At 38.5% G+C, this 16,894-nt stretch overlaps 1 protein-coding gene across 1 annotated transcript; it reads left to right on the top strand.

The window, feature by feature from the left end:
- Window positions 1-5,161: 5,161 nt before the first annotated feature.
- On the top strand, window positions 5,162-14,076 carry ESM1 (endothelial cell specific molecule 1). The gene is made up of 3 exons (XM_075193708.1): window positions 5,162-5,913; window positions 9,279-9,431; window positions 13,107-14,076. The coding sequence occupies exons 1-3, from the start codon at window positions 5,613-5,615 to the stop codon at window positions 13,202-13,204; spliced, it is 552 nt and encodes a 183-aa protein (XP_075049809.1). The 5' UTR covers window positions 5,162-5,612; the 3' UTR covers window positions 13,205-14,076.
- Window positions 14,077-16,894: the final 2,818 nt, after the last annotated feature.

Below are 16,894 nucleotides of genomic sequence, written 5' to 3'. Positions count from 1 at the left end.
TCCAAGATCAGGCAACGTGGTGTTGACCACAGGTGCTTAATATAGGGAGTGTTGCCTGATCTGCCAATTGAGTTAAAGGGACATACACTGAAGTATAGGAAAGGGCTGCGCATGCGCAGACCCTCAGGATGGAGGACGGCCACGGTTCCTAAATGTCCGGGAAGAAGCACTCACAGTCCGGTGAGTGACACACCTGACTCAAGCTGGCAGTGTCGGAACTGACTTCTCGTGTGGCAAGTTCAAATGGCTGCAGAACCTTGCACAACACGGAAATCATTCTCCAGTGCGCTTGACTCAGGCGCATCCCCACTCCTTTTCCTATGTCATAGGTGGCTGTGTAGGCTTGAATGGCCTTTTGATGCTCCTCCATCCTCTGCAGCATATAGAGGGTGGAGTTCTAGCACGTCACTACCTCTAGTTAATTTAGATTGCAAGGCTTGTAAATACTTTGAAGATAAAAAAAAGCAGGCTGCACAGACTGTGGAGCTAGAAAGTGAAATTAAATGGACCACGTTACTTTGGTGGCTATCTATGCCCCCTCCCCCCCCCCCGCCCTACACTTGTAGTTGAATATAAAAAAAGCAGCCTGCATAGACTGTAGAACAAGAAATTCAAATATACAAAGAAATGGACAAAGGCTGTTTGGTATCTGTCTGCATCAGATCCCCTCTCCACTAGGAGTAAAATAGAAAACTATTCAGCCGTTATATAATCTAGAATATAAATAGAAATTGAGAAAGGCAATTTGGTATCTGTCTGCATCATAATCATCAACATCCTCCTCAGCGCCAGCTACATCAATATCCTCCTCCCGGTGTACAACATTCACACCTTCATTAGCCAAATCTGTAACTGGACAGTGGGTGATCCTTCCAGCATATGCAGAGGGTGTGCTGCAAATGCTGGATGGAGTCACCTCTTCCCGTACAGTGATGGGAAGGTCAGGCTTCACAACCACCAACACCCTTGGACTCGCCTTGGGGATTTGTGATGTCATCTGTTTAGAAGGCAGAGTTCTTTGCTGTTTTGTTGTTGTTGCTGACAGCATAACTCTCTTAAATTTTTTGTAGGGGGGGGGGGAGGGCTTAGATCCTTGGGTGAAGCTGGACCACTAGTCATGAACACGGGCCAGGGCCTAAGCCATTCCTTGCCACTACGTGTCGTAAATGGCATATTGTCAACTTTACGTTTCTCCTCAGATGATTTTAAGTTTCTCTTTTTGATATTTTTTGAGAACTTGGGCTTTTTGGATTTTACATGCCCTGTACTAGGAGATTGGGCATCGGGCTTGCCAGACGACGTTGATGGCATTTCATCGTCTATGTCATGACTAGTGGCAGCAGCTTCAGCATTAGGAGGAAGTGGGTCTTGATCTTTCCCTACTTTATCCTCCAAATTTTGGTTTTCCATTATATGTAGCACAAGAGAGCGTACCCCTAAGCCACACACACTCGGCAAAGCCTTTAAAAATTATATGCGGCACAGGAGAGTAGCACTGGACTTATACTGCTGAATCAGTGAACTTTGTAATAGCAGTACCACTGGACTTATACACTGCTGAATCAGTGAACTTTGTAATAGCAGTACCACTGGACTTATACTGCTGAATCAGTGAACTTTGTAATATATCAGTACCACTGGACTTATACTGCTGAATCAGTGAACTTTGTAATATCAGTACCACTGGACTTATACTGCTGAATGTGTGAACTTGGTAATATTGCAGTACCAATGGGCTTATACTGCAGGATTGGTTTTGCAAATTTTGTTGTAATTAAAAAAAAATTAATTTGTTTTTTGTATTTTTTTTTTATAACTTTTTTTAAATTTTTTAAACACTTGGGAATATTGGGGAAATAACTATGCCCTTAGAAGCACAGAGCACAGGACACAGGACCACTGGACTGAACAGGACACAGCACAGGACCCAGCAGCACCACTGAACTCAAAATTGACAGAGCACAGCACACAGCACCATTGGACTGATACTGCAGAACACAGCACAGCACAGCACAGAACTAAACAGCACAGCACGAGATCTACCAGGACAGAGGACCACCTAACACACCCTCCCTCTACCCTGATCAATGCCCGAGTGAAGATGGCGGCGACTAGCGGGGAATTTATAGGTTCCGAGTATCGCGAGATCCGACAGCGGGATTATGACTCCGAGCCTCGGTTTCAAGTTTTCATTTGGCGCCAATACCCGGATCTGTCTCAGATCCGAATCGGATCGGAAACATTCGGGTGGGCTCGGATTCACGAAATCCGAGTGCGCTCATCTCTAGTTGAAACTGTTGCACCTTGTGTCTAAAGGTCAGCTTGAATCTGTCCAGCAGTTGATCAAGGTGCTCTCTCCACCATTAAAACTAGAGATGCTCACTGACCCCTGTGAACTAGTTTTGGTTTTGGATCTGGATTAGCTTTGTGTTTTGGTTTTGGTTTTGGCAAAACCGCCCTCGTGTGTTTTGGTTTTGGTTTTGGATTTTTTAGAAAAAATCCTAAGATATGCTAAAATCACATATTTTTACTCTTTTTTTTGTTCCTACATTATTATTAACCTCAAAAACACTAATTTCAAGTCATTTGCAGTCAGTTTTGACCACCTCACAGACCACAATATTATTTTCATATACTTTCAGACAAATACTGCAGCGACCTGGCCGGATGGTAAGCGACAAAGCGATGACACAAACACACAGCAGTTCCTAGCACATATAGGACACATGGGCACACAGCAGTGGCAGAAAATAAAAATGGTGCAAGATGGATTTCTCCTTGGGCCCGCCCTCCGAGCCCGTCCTCCCTCCCACCCACCGTTAGTTTGGATCTTAAAAAGGAATCCAAAAATAGCGAGATCCGAAATCCGACGACGTCACAATGACATTTTGCCTCGTTTTCGATTCCAAGGGCACGCGACAGGGCTCGGTACTCGGATCCCCTAATTTCGGGTGTATTCAGTTCTCGAGGAACCGAGCCTGAGCATCTCTTATTAAAACAGTAATGCGCTGCAATATTTGATGAAGGTTTCACTTGCAGCCACGTACAGGGAGGTTGGCTACAGTGCCATGGACCTTAAGCTTCCTAATAACATTGCATACTGTGAAAATGGGAGCATCAAGACGTCTGGAGATTGATTTGTAACCTTCAGAATGTCCATGCCTATATATAATGTTGTGTCTGACTGCTAGCTTTCTTTTCTTCATGCTCATAGCAGTATACATAGTAACACAAAACAGGAGAATGAGTAATTTTCTCTATTCAGGCTCGTTTAATGAGTGACTTTATATTTCAGGCACCTGCTACTCACCACAGGTGAGTTCAGTTCTAAAGTGAAGAAGAATCACCTGCCTGAAATCTTATTATTTCTAACTATTCCTAAAACGCGCTAATAATTTTGTCTGTCCCATTTAAGGATTTCTATGTGGAATAACCTATGATTTAGTAAATATTTCTGCTTTTTGTGTTTCATTCCACTGCAAATGTAAATAAATACATATGTGATTATATATGTTGTTAATTTCAATAATTATCTGGTAGAAATGGTGTATTACTAGAAAAAACTGCAAAGATGCCACGACTGTAGTTTATCTGCTCCTTCCACTTATATGATTTTATCCCTGACATTACAAGATACCACTGTAACAGTTCCATAGAGACAAGTGTCAGGATCTCTACGGGATATTCTACTGCAAACCTTTCTATAAATTTTTCAAGCAAAACAATTTCGGATAGGCTTAAATATGGGCATTTCTAGGTTCTCAATGGACATGTGTCCTAGCACCATAAGCAAGTAGAAGAGATACTATTAAAAAAAAGTTTTATGTTAATTATAGCTACCCTGTTTTAAAAGTGATTTCCACCTTTGGGAAGGGGGATTTTATCACACATCAGACCCACAGAATGGTCAGTCAGGGTCCAGTGCGCTTACCTGCTTAGTGACAGCTCTAACTATTTGAAGCACCTGGTCCAGAGTTATGGTGCCAGTACTTTGAGTCTCTCTGCTGTGCAGACATGGCATTCAGTGACTCCTGTTATCTCCAGCCTGCAGACTACTGCATCACCAGTGATCCAGACCCAGGGCTTCCATGCTTACCTGGATCCCTGTCTATTCCTGTTTGCAGATTATTGGATCACCAGTGACCCAGACCCAGGGCTTTCAAGCTTCCCTGGACCTCTGTGTATTCCTGCTTGCAGACTATTGGACCACCAGTGATCCAGACCCACGGCTTCCAAGCATACCTGGACCTCCGTATATTCCTGTTTGCAGACTATTGTACCTCCAGTGGGCCGGTCCTTGTTCTTATTTGCATACTTGGGTCCATGGTTCTCTTACCTTCCCAGGTATCCTGATGTAGCAGCACCCAGAATCATCCCCTTCTCAGCATCCCTACTTTCCCAGTGTTCTCCACCTGCTCTCGCTTGGGACCTACTGTGAGAACCGCGACCTGCGGGCGGAAACCCAAGCAGACAGCAAGGATCCAACAGACCCTGTGAAATTATACCAGGTTTACACAATTCCCTTACCTCAGAAAAGACACAGAAGGGGATCCCAGCTCTTGCATTCCAGCTGTTTTCCCAATGTAACTGTTTCTAGTGCCACTGGCATCTCTGCTGAAGAAGAAGACGAGGGATCTGACGCACTTACCCAAGGAGTAGCTAACTCCTGGTGGGCTGGTGCCATTCAGGCAAGAGGCAGCTGTCCAAAGAGCAGAACCCTAAATGATGCACAGATCTGGGGTAAGCGAAGTGTAGACCCATTTCCAAAGGCACAGTTTGAGATTTTTATTACAGATAGATGTCACAAACAAGCATTTGCATTCCGGCTCATCAGTGATGCATCTGACACCTAAGAGCACCACGCTGCCCCTGTTAAACAAAGCAGCAGGTGCAGCTACCAACGGAGCCATGACACACCATGTGTTGGGACTGAGTGCATACAACCAAATTTACAATTTCTGAAAGCCTTAAAATATACCCAACAAGTTGTTATAAATTAATTATAGAACACGATTTTATTTTTAAAATTACTTTTGCCCCTGCAACTGAGACGTGGAGCCTGGGCCTCTGGCCCTAGAATATTGACAGCTACATAAGAATATACGGGAAAACAAGTTTTGTTTGTGAGGTTCTATTGAAAGTTTCTTATGCTTTCAGATGTGCCAACCTGAACAGCCCATGTGCATGTTTAGGAAGCGTAATCCCAGACAACAAACTTGCTTTTCCTATTCTCTTTCCTCACATGTCTCTTTGATTGCTTCTCACGAATATATGGATTTTTTTTTTCGTGCTCATGCAAAAAAAAACAACTATCTAAAGTCTAAACATAACAAATGACATCAGCTCAGGCTTTGCAGTTTCTGGATGGCAGCAGCTTGTTAATCCAACCTCCATCCTGGATCTCATGAAGTAAAACAAGGGAGGCTGGCAGTAGGATAACACTGCCGGATTGAGGAAGCTGACGACTAACAAGCCTGTGGGAAGACAATGTATAAAGCTGCTAAATTTGTAGGTTGATGCTCAGCTACTAGTGTGGATTCATTCCTGTCCCCAACAAGAGGCTGATAGTGAAGCTCTTTGCCCAGACATAAAAGTACATTCCCTTTGCAGAGATGAAGGGCTGTATCTTGGTTGCCTCTCTCCTGATTAACATGCACCTTGGCAGTACCTGGAATGCTCCCTATGCGGTGGACTGCCCAGAGCGCTGTGACAGCAATGAATGTAAAAACACCGTACGGTGCAAGAGGACTGTGCTGGACGACTGTGGCTGCTGCAGGGTCTGCGCCGCTGCTGCTGGTGAAACTTGTTACCGGACTGTGTCTGGCATGGATGGAGTTAAATGTGGCCCTGGGCTGAAATGTCAATTTTTTACAGAAGAGGATGATTTTGGAGATGAATTTGGCATCTGCCGAGGTAATAATGCTACCCTTTCTATACTATTATTTTATTTTATTTCTTTATTCTCTTTTATTATTGTAGTAATGTAATATTTTAATTGCATTGCTTGCTATTTACTTTTTTTGCTAGTTATTTTATTGTTTGTTATTTTAACTGGTTAGTGCCTGAGTGACAGCCTGTAACTCAATCAGGTCCATGTGAGAAACATTTTAAGCATAATTAATCAAATACATACTGATAGAGTACTTTACATTTAGAATATTTTACAGATTTCCCTCCGAGCACAGATTCAATCTCTAGTTATATTAGGCATAGTGTGTAAGTGAAACATATGTTAAATGCCAAGGACCTGATAAAAATGAGAGTTTTTTACTACTCTGCATTATATCTGGAGAAATCTAAGCAAAACTTACACTGGAGAAAGCTACAGTATTATAAAAAATGTTTTATTTTTAGCACATTTGTGAAGTATGTAGAAAGGTGCAGCCTATTATCAAACAGTGTGCATTAATCAACATCAAATTAAAAACGGATTAAGACATATCACTTTTTTTCATATGTCCCAAAAGCTGGAAAGCAAATATGTCCTAGTTTATGCTATAGCAACAGGCTAGTGGATCGATCATTCCTATGGTTTTTTTTATTATGTCATACAATATAGGCTGTGATGGAGATAAAATGCTTAGAAGACATTACAGTCCTTAGAAAAAACATATTTTCAACTGTAGACAATCAATGTAACAGAGAGAGTTTATACAGCTTAAAAAAATATATTTACATTTAATTTATGTTTCAGTGACATGCTAAGAGCCAGTAGTGACTACCGTATATGACTGCTGTGTGTGTGATATAGCTATAGAGGACAAGCACTTGTTTCACATCTGTTGAAGAGATTATAATTTCATCCGAGCACAGGTCATCAGTTGGAAAGGAACAGTATCTCCAGGGACAATTAAAAATAAGACACGATCAGTAATGGACTTCAGTGACAAGTGTTCATTATACACCTATCACACATGAATTAACTTATCTGGTTACAGAGACCTGAAATGTGATATTAGTCCTGTCTGCTGTCAAGAATGTAACATGTTTAATCCAAGATAGATAAATAGATAGATAGATATGAGAGAGGGATATGAGAGAAATAGTTATTAGATAAATAGATAGATAGATAGATGGATGTGATATAGATAGATACAAGATAGGTAGATAGATATGAGATAGATAGATATGAGATAGATAGATATGAGATAGACAGATAGATATGAGATAGATAGATATGAGATAGATAGATAGATAGATAGATAGATAGATAGATAGATAGATAGATAGATATGAGAGAGGGATATGAGAGAAATAGTTATTAGATAGATAGATAGATATATAGATATGAGATAATAGATAGATATGAGATAAATAGATTTTAGAGAGGGATATTAGAGAGAGTGATAGTTATTAGAGATAGATAGATAGATAGATAGATAGATAGATAGATAGATAGATAGAAGAAGGAGAAAGATAGAGATAGAGAGTTAGTTAGTTATTAGGTAGATAGATAGATAGATAGATAGATAGATAGATAGATAGATAGATAGATATGAGATAGACAGATAGATATGAGATAGATAGATATGAGATAGACAGATAGATATGAGATAGATAGATATGAGATAGACAGATAGATATGAGATAGATAGATAGATAGATATGAGAAAGGGATATGAGAGAGATAGATAGATAGATAGATAGATAGATAGATAGATAGATAGATAGAAAGATATGAGAGAGGGATATGAGAGAGATAGATAGATAGATAGATAGATAGATATGAGATAGATAGAAATATGAGATAGATAGATATGCAATAGACAGATAGATATGAGATAGATAGATATGAGATAGACAGATAGATATGAGATAGATAGATAGATAGATAGATAGATAGATAGATAGATAGATAGATATGAGAGAGGGATATGAGAGAGAGAGATAGATAGATAGATAGATAGATAGATAGATAGATAGATAGATAGATAGATAAGAGATAATAGATAGATATGAGATAAATAGATTTTAGAGAGGGATATTAGAGAGAGTGATAGTTATTAGATAGATAGATAGATAGATAGATAGATAGATAGATAGATGGATGGATAGGAGAAGGAGATAGAGAGAGAGTTAGTTATTGAAAATAGAACTGACACAGTAATCACTCCTACAATGTGAATACAATTCATTAAAAGTGAACTGAAGAATCTTTTACATATAAAATAATAGCGCCATCCACTGGCCACAACAAGTAAAAATTTGAACTTTAGTTTTGTCAATACTTTATTAAACAAAATCATTAAGACCTGCAAAAATATATCTAAAGACACACAGTGCTTTTCAAATGAAACCTTTGCATTCTGATGTTCTGGTAATGTGCGCTTGTTGTACTGGTAAAAAAGAATATTTTATTAATAGGGGTATTTGTCATCTAAATTTGATTATGCTAATCAATAGCATATTTTACTTTAATAGACAAAAGTAAATTTGTACCATGTTTAGTACTGTCATGTCCTTGTCAGAAATCACAACGGCAAACACTTAGGACATTCAAGAAAGGAAGAATTGGGGCAGTTGCCTAACTTAATGCTCCGTTCCAAGAATTTGTGTCTTTTTAATTATTTCCATATTTCTGTCCTTCCCCACTCATTCCTGTAAGTCCTTTTTTTTAAAAAAAAAATACATCACATTGTTGATTCATATTACAAATAAATCATTTCTAGGTTAAGCACCAGCTCCCCTGACAGCTATATAATTGCATTCTTTGTTTTTTGAATAATACAGGCTTTTCATCCTGAGCAGATGCTAAATTGTCTTTAATAATCTGGAGTCTTTAAATTCCTTCTTTATTTACAGTTTAGTGCTAGGCATTAAACAGGGAATTGTCTTTAACTTACCCGAAGGAGCTTCACACTGATAAGACTTATTATATTATATACAATGGTATAGTTATCAGAGGTTCAAAGGGAAGTGGAAACTGCCAAATCCTCTATCTCTTAACACAACCAACTTGTTGAAAGATGTAATGATAATTAATTACATTATTATTACTGAAAAGGATTAATGGGGAAATATTTGTATTTTATAGTGTAAAGTATTCTTTATATATATTTATGGTATTTTTTGTAACGGGTGAAGAGGGCAATATTTTGTTTGCTAGTTTAGGCAGAATTATGACAGCCCACTGCTGAGATGTCCTCTGTTACTAGCACGATGTCCTGCTTCCTTCGCTATATGACAGCCCATTGTTGAGATGTCCTCTGTTACTAGCACGATGTCCTGCTTCCTTCGCTATATGTTAATGTCTCTCTGTGTTCCGCTGTGTGTTATAGAATGTCCATATGGAACCTTTGGGATGGAATGCAGAGGAACTTGTAGTTGTCCGTCTGGAATATGTGACCGCGTGACAGGAAAATGTTTGAAATTTCCATTTTTCCAATTCACTGGAGCCAAGTCTCCCAACAAAATTAGACCTCCTAATCCTGGTAAGTTTTCTTTATAATACCTGGCATTCATGAATATCAGAAGGGACCTTATTTGATGACATCTGATTGTCAGACATCAATATCATTGGTAATGACGTGTTTTGGGGTTCTAGAACAATGGCACACTGACTCTCGGAGTTCCACCTAAAATGATTGATCACCATTGGTTTAAGGTTGTGGTGATAAGATGAGGACTCGTGAGGATTTTAATGTTGAAATACATATAACATAGTACTGCCAAACCTGGACAGATCAGAGCTATGGGTGATTCATACTGCAAGTATGAAATCTATTGTCCAGAATGCCTGGGACTTGGATTTGTCTGGATGCACTGGCTTTTTTCCATAATTTGGAGCACCAATCCTAACATTTAATTAAAACACAATGAAAAATTACCCATTTATTTTCCCACATATTTCCCTCCTTATTAAATTGTTTAGCAGAGCTCCTCATAGTAACATTAAAAATAATAAGTTGACGATCATTGCTGGTTTGCAAAAGAGTAAAAAATCAATCAGAGCAAGTCTTTCGATCACATTTGAATGTGTTCCTATATTCATTTCTATTTTTATGTTTTCTCCTAATATACAGCTAGTTTTACTCTCATTTAATAATTCAACTAAGGAAAGTAAAAGGGCACCAGTGTTGTCTATATTTCAGATGTCATATATAAAGGTTTCCTGATCTGTAAATACACTGGTATACATGAGGCAAACGTTGCACTTGCTTTGTATTCTGCATCAACTCAGAGAAAAACAACAGTGTTATTTTAAAGAGAAATTTATATTATACCTACTCGATATATGCATAGGGGATAAGGACACGTCTGTGCTGAGAATAAGTTTATTATAATTACAGTAAACAAACTCTCCAGACTCAGTGAACATTTTGTGTTTCTATATAATAGTTCAGTCTGCGTTTGGAGTTAGGGGCTTATTCCTCCATTGGGTTCCATGGGTGATATCGTTTGCCTGTCACCTAGGCATCTATGGCCCTCCCCTACCTGGGCAGAGAATGCTGGGACTTCCACCAGAGCTGAAGAGTCACAGTCAGTCTACTTGTCCTTATTATTTATACCATTTATTTATTTAGCGCCACTAATTCCGCAGCGCTGTACAGAGAACTCACTCACATCAGTCCCTGCCCCATTGGGGCTTACAGTCAAAATTCCCTAACACACACACACAGACTAGGGTCAATGTGTTAGCAGCCAATCAACCTACCAGTATGTTTTTGGAGTGTGGGAGGAAACCAGAGCACCCGGAGGAAACCCACTCAAACACGGGGAGAACATACAAACTCCACACAGATAAGGCCATGGTCAGGAATTGAACTCATGACCCCAGTGCTGTAAGGCAGAAGTGCTGACCACTACGCCACGTGCTGCCCATAGATGAACAGTGGGATTACTGAGGGGAAAATCAACTAAAATACTTTATTTCAGTGGACCACAATCCAAAAATTAACCCAACCATAGAACAAAAAACTAAATACATCTACATGCCTTATTTACACTAAATCCAGGTACAAGGTGCAATTTTACACCTTGGCAAAACGATGATGCACTACAGAGTGAGAGGGATGTAAAACATGCCGGCAAATTTAGAGTCTTGAGGGGACGTGTTCTAGCGCAACTCTAAACTGCAGTGTATAAAAATAAGGCTGCCCAGTATTTATCTTCTAGGTGCAAAAGTATTTTCCCTGCATGCAAAAAAGATGGAAACATGGTTCCATTTCTTCTATATCAAACTACATCATTTTGTCAATAAGAGTATCATGAAGTTGGTGTTTGGAAATCTCCTGGCTGTTTCTTTCTGTTGAGCAATCGAAAAAGAAAACTTTAGTTTGCAATAAATTAAGATTTGTTGGTGAAAAAACACAGTTCTGGTACAATAATAATCTACAGTTTAATGCTTGATGTCATTATTATTTTATTATTATTATTATTATTATTATTATTATTATATTAATTTACTAAGTTATAGAGGATGAGTATTGGACACTTACAATCAATATATCATAATTATATTGTATCTTTTGTTCTGAATGGGTCTCTTGAGAATTATTTCAGTTGATACATTCAGATGTACATTTTCATATTCCACTATATGTGTAATTTATCGCATGTGTACTTGATAACCGTTTTTTAAAATTAGACTCCTATTCTTCACTTATAAAGGGTTCTAACTATTTGAAGTGCAAGGAAAATACCAGAATTATCCTTGGGATCTAAAATTTAAATTGCAGGAATGCTCAAAATTTACTATATGTATTTTTGTTTCAGTAAAGGTCCATTTAAAGTAACTGGTTTTCAATTTGGTATTAAATAAAACGATTGGAGGTGATACAAGAAGGGAATTTTTTTTTCTAATTGAAAATATTCCTGCTATTTTTTAGTTATCCAGGTCTTTCTAAAACTATATCCTGCTTTTTTGTTGTCATTTCCTGAGAAATGTGCGTGACATCAATATGCAAAGTAGAGGAAGGGGACACATTTAGAAATGTTGTAATTGTTCAGTAGGGAAGATAGCTGTTACCACTGTCCTTTGGAAGAAAGGATAGATAAGGTAATTACAGAACAATGGTTTGTTTCCATTTTTAGCACTACAATTATCTAGTCAAAGCCGGACTTGCCGCTTTCATGACAACTAAGCAGCTTTATGTTGGGGTAATAGGTCCACCTTAGGGGGGGGATTCAATTGTTCCTCTGAAACGGTGGCGCGGCACTCCGCAGCCGCATAACATGGCGGATATCTTCTCGCACCCCAAAGAGGTCCACAGGAAAATCTTCGATGTTGAGGTACCGTGGTGCCCAAAAACGCGCGTAGCCGTGATCTATAGCAGCACATCACGCACAATTAAATACCCCGCTAACAGTTTGATGAGCAGGGCAGGGGTAGTAAGGTAAGCAGGAGACACCGCTGCCTTCTCAGGGTGAAAACTCAGCTATGAAGAAAAAAAATAATCTTCTGCTGAAAGTGCATGTTTCTCTATAACCTCTGAAATCCATTTCTGTCTGGAAGAACACACAGACAAATAAAATGATGGCCACATAACATCGGCATGCAAATACATCATGGTTATGTCATGTGGGAGATGGTCCAGTTTGTCTTCTTTGTTGCAGTACCAAAAACTTATTCCACCACACAATAGTGTTTGTTCCTTTTGAGCAGAGTTTTTATCCATTCAGATCACACACAGACTGTGCACAAACTACTAAATGTAAATAAGTAGAACGCCAACTCCAGAATACCCACCACCTCACTGCCCACTCCTATCGAGAAACACGATTGGGGAAACACTGTTACCCCTTGCTAAAGAGAGAGACACCTTTTTCTAAACCTCAGTTGTGCCAGTGACATTTCACAATCAAATTACCAAACAGATAATGAACTAACAGTACTGACACAGGGCAAATGCAGTCTTATAAATAAGCCCTAAATGTGACTCAAACTTTTTTGCTTTTTTTAAAGGGAACTCAAAAATTGTAACAAACCTGTGAAATGTATATAATAATATATAATATTATATTAAGCTTTTTCTCCATGTTTATGGTTATTTCTATTCTGCAGTATGCTTTACACGTTGTATGTGATTTTTTTTCAGTCACAATCATATTAAGTTACAATATTTTGTAAACATGTTTGTTTGCTTTTATTTACTTGTTCATTTTAGACCTTGAAATGGCTTCTGGAGACGGAAACACTGTCAAGCAAGAAGCAAAGGATAAAACATCTCGCTCACCTGGAATAAAATGGCTAAATCCACGCTGATTGTTAATTTATAATTGTGCTTAAGAACTTCCATGAGGATTTCAGGATGGATGCGTGTTAAACAATGCAGTGGAATGTCGTGAATGAACTGGATGTACTGCTTATCAGGAAGTCAACTCTCAAAATGACACTGTTAATTTATAGCAAATGGAGAAATCATTGGAGACTGTGGAATAATAACAAGCCAGATGTACATCTTCGTTCTGTGAACAGAATATCTGTTCAATCAATTTTTTTTTCTAAATGTGTTGGCAATTAAAATTTATTTTGGACTATTTTCAAGGTATTTTCAATGGTCTAGAATGGTGTCCAAAAACATAAGTAAAATTGATGCTGGCCACAGGTGCTGCAAAAATTGTAACCATAGTCGCCATAGTACAAAACAAGATTAAAAATATAATATTTTACCATAATATTATTACAATTCCTTACCTGGCTCTTCTCTGGCGGCATTTCTCTGAAACTGCAGGTTATGACGGCTCCTGTGCAGAGCCGTCCAATCCCGTGAAACTGCTACTTTCCAGGACAGGGTACTTGCATATTTTAAACACGAGGTACTCTGCATGACATCAGCAACCCTGCGCAGGAGGACTGCTCAGGCCCGCAAGACTGCCTCTTTCCTGTCACATGACTGGATATTTAGATAATAATTTAGATAATGATATTAGGAGTGCCTCTCTCTGCAAATTATTTTTTGTCACTAACAGTCCAGCAGATCAATCTCATGAGCACAACGATGCATAAGCCTGTCCTGGAGGAGAGCCAAATTGCCATAACATAACGGTTCGGTCACCACATTTGGCTAATGACGAACGCGTTGGACACTGTTGGTCTAGTATATCTGATATAGTTTTTATGTGTATTTAAATAAATGCTTTCTACATTAGATTATTGTTACCTTCCATTTTTTTTATTTTAAATTATAAATGTAAATAATATTAATGGAAATAGGCTAAATGTTATCCACTACACAATATGAACTTTATCTTTTAAAGGTATATATATACATATATATGTCACGAAGGACCAGCCTGTCCCAGATACAACAACCTGAACAGCTGGCCGAGACTGGTGTTGCCTTAGTTAATTAACAATGAATACACCTTTTCTGCCACCACAAAGGATTTCTTATGGTGTCCTTACGTTCACCAGAACCACTTATTAATGTTTCACACTTAAATCACATACACCTGTAGCATGAGCCTCCCTGGGCATCGTAAGAACACAAAGAATCACAGAGAAATACGCTATATTAAATATGTTTAATCTGAAAAATATTTCCAAGGCTTATTTACAAAAAGGTAATAAACAGACATACATTAAATGCACAAATGAGTTTCAGAAATTAAAATAGGAAATAAAACCAGAATCCCTACTTACAAGTTTCAGGAATTGGCATGTGAGGAAAACACATTGAGAAGTCAGGCACATTTCAGTCATGACAAACCTTCCTCAAGAAATGGACACTGTCCTGTTGCTACAAGGGATTTTTAAACCAGTTTCTTGCTGGCTCCTTAACCCCACCTTAGGAATTTATACTTTCAATTAAGTCAGATCGATTCCCACAATGACACAGAGTTTCGAAGTAAATCATGGATCATCATCATCAACATTTATTTATATAGCGCCAGCAAATACCGTAGCGCTTTACAATTGGGAACAAACATTAATAAAACAATACTGGGTAATACAAACAGACAGAGAGGAAAGAGAACCCTGCTCGCAAGCTTACTATCTATGGGACAATGGGAGTTTGAAATACAAGGGCATGTGCTACATCATATTGCACAGCTAGAATGCAAAGGTAAAAGTATTGAGTGGGCTGTGTGTTGCAATGTTGGGAAGAGGGCTGTTGTCTTGTATTAGCTGTGTAGAGGGTGGTAATAGGGTAACCTAGGGAGATTAAGATGGTGGTTGCGGAATATCATAAGCTTGTCTGAAGAGGTGGGTTTTCAGAGAACGCTTGAAGGTTTGAAGACTAGAGGATGTCCTGAGACCTAGCATTTTCACATGACCTGAGTGCTCACCTCTGCTGTTCGTCCTGTCTAACTCCTTTTCATACACAACTTTGGGTTCAAACTCCCCCTAAACTATCTCCCTGGTCTGGCTATTTTCAAAAGACCATTGACACTTGCCTAGGTCAGACTTAAGTCATTTAACAAAATACACAAGGTTATATAAAATATTCACAGTGTTATACATAAATTCAACAGAAAATAACAATCATTCATTAGATATACTACATAATCATCACAATATATATATAGTGTTGTACCTCTGTAACATGAAGCTGAAGGTCTTCCTGTATCTCAGTATTCTCTTTACAAAATAGCTCTGTGGGGTAAATTTATATGGCTGTCATTTAGAAAAAAAAGTGTCTCTCTCCTGCACGAGCGAGTTGGTGGCTCCTTGATGGTCACATGATGCAGAGAAAGGAGGAGAGCTGGGTTTTATGCTATGAACATTCCAAAGCTTCTCTCACAGCATCATATTTCATGTGACTGTGGTTGCCACGGTAATCACATGACACATAGCTGACTGTAAATCATTAATCTCAGCATGAATCAAAAACCTAGGAAAAATAAACATCTCCAGGGGGCAATTTTAATTATTTGCACGTTGCATGTCCGCCAGATGATTCTGTTAATAATTCTCTCTAATTTTTGCTCGTACCTCTAAGTTTAGTGATGTTTTTCTGTGCAGGAACAGATCAGACGAGGCTCCTATGGGATGTCGCGGCTAATTGAATTCGCACCTATTTGTCTTCCAACACATAGCCAGAATGATTTATGTTAAACAAAACACATTTTAAGGGGTGATTGCACTTTTACTTATTAGTTTATCAAAAGTTAGAAATTAGAGTTTCAGACCAAGAGTTGGGAAGCAGACTGGCTACAAAATTAAGTATATAGTTAGTTCTGCAGCATTGGACAAAAATAAACAATGCAATGATTTTGATACAAATACAAAGAAACCTTTTTTATTTTAACTCAGGAATAATGTACTTTTTAACAGACTTCTGCAAGTCACTATACTGCTAAGAAAATAGATTTGTTATATCCCAATTAATAGTAAGATAATCTGCATACAACATTTCTATCAGTGCTCATGTGTATACGAAGACATGAAAAAATGTGGTTTATTGAGGAAAGTCAGAATTTCAGCATTCTGATAGGTGACCGGGAGTATAACTCACCCCAGCTCAACTTGTAAGCTCACTGCTGGACACACTTGTAGGTGAACGGAGGAATAGGGGGTTATACAAAAATTTGCACTGTATCTTTTGCAGAGTGTAGCAACATTGTTTCAATAAAGTAAAATATAAAAAACAGTGGTCATGTCTGTCACCAGTTTCTGTTGCAACAAATAGGCAAGGTAAGGGGATGTGATAACCTAGACTAACATCTTTTCAAACTCACTTGACTTCGAAGGGTCAATTCTGCCTACCTGTAGCTCACCAAGAACTGACACCACATTTGTATAGAAAGCAGTTAGCATCCATATTAACATATTACTGCATATTAATGTTTATCTTAACTAGCGAGCATCATCAACAACTTATATAACAAAAGCATACAGAATGATATAACACTTACTGCACACACAACACTTCTACTAAAGGTCAAGGACTAAGAGACCTCACTCTGTATGCAGCCATTATAAAGACCTCACTCCTACCAAGGTTTGCAC

The sequence above is a fragment of the Mixophyes fleayi genome, chromosome 1 (genome assembly GCF_038048845.1).
Source record: "Mixophyes fleayi isolate aMixFle1 chromosome 1, aMixFle1.hap1, whole genome shotgun sequence".
NCBI classification, from domain to species: Eukaryota; Metazoa; Chordata; class Amphibia; order Anura; family Limnodynastidae; genus Mixophyes; species Mixophyes fleayi.
Note: the sequence above shows the minus strand (reverse complement) of the source record. Positions and strands in the feature narration are given on the sequence as shown.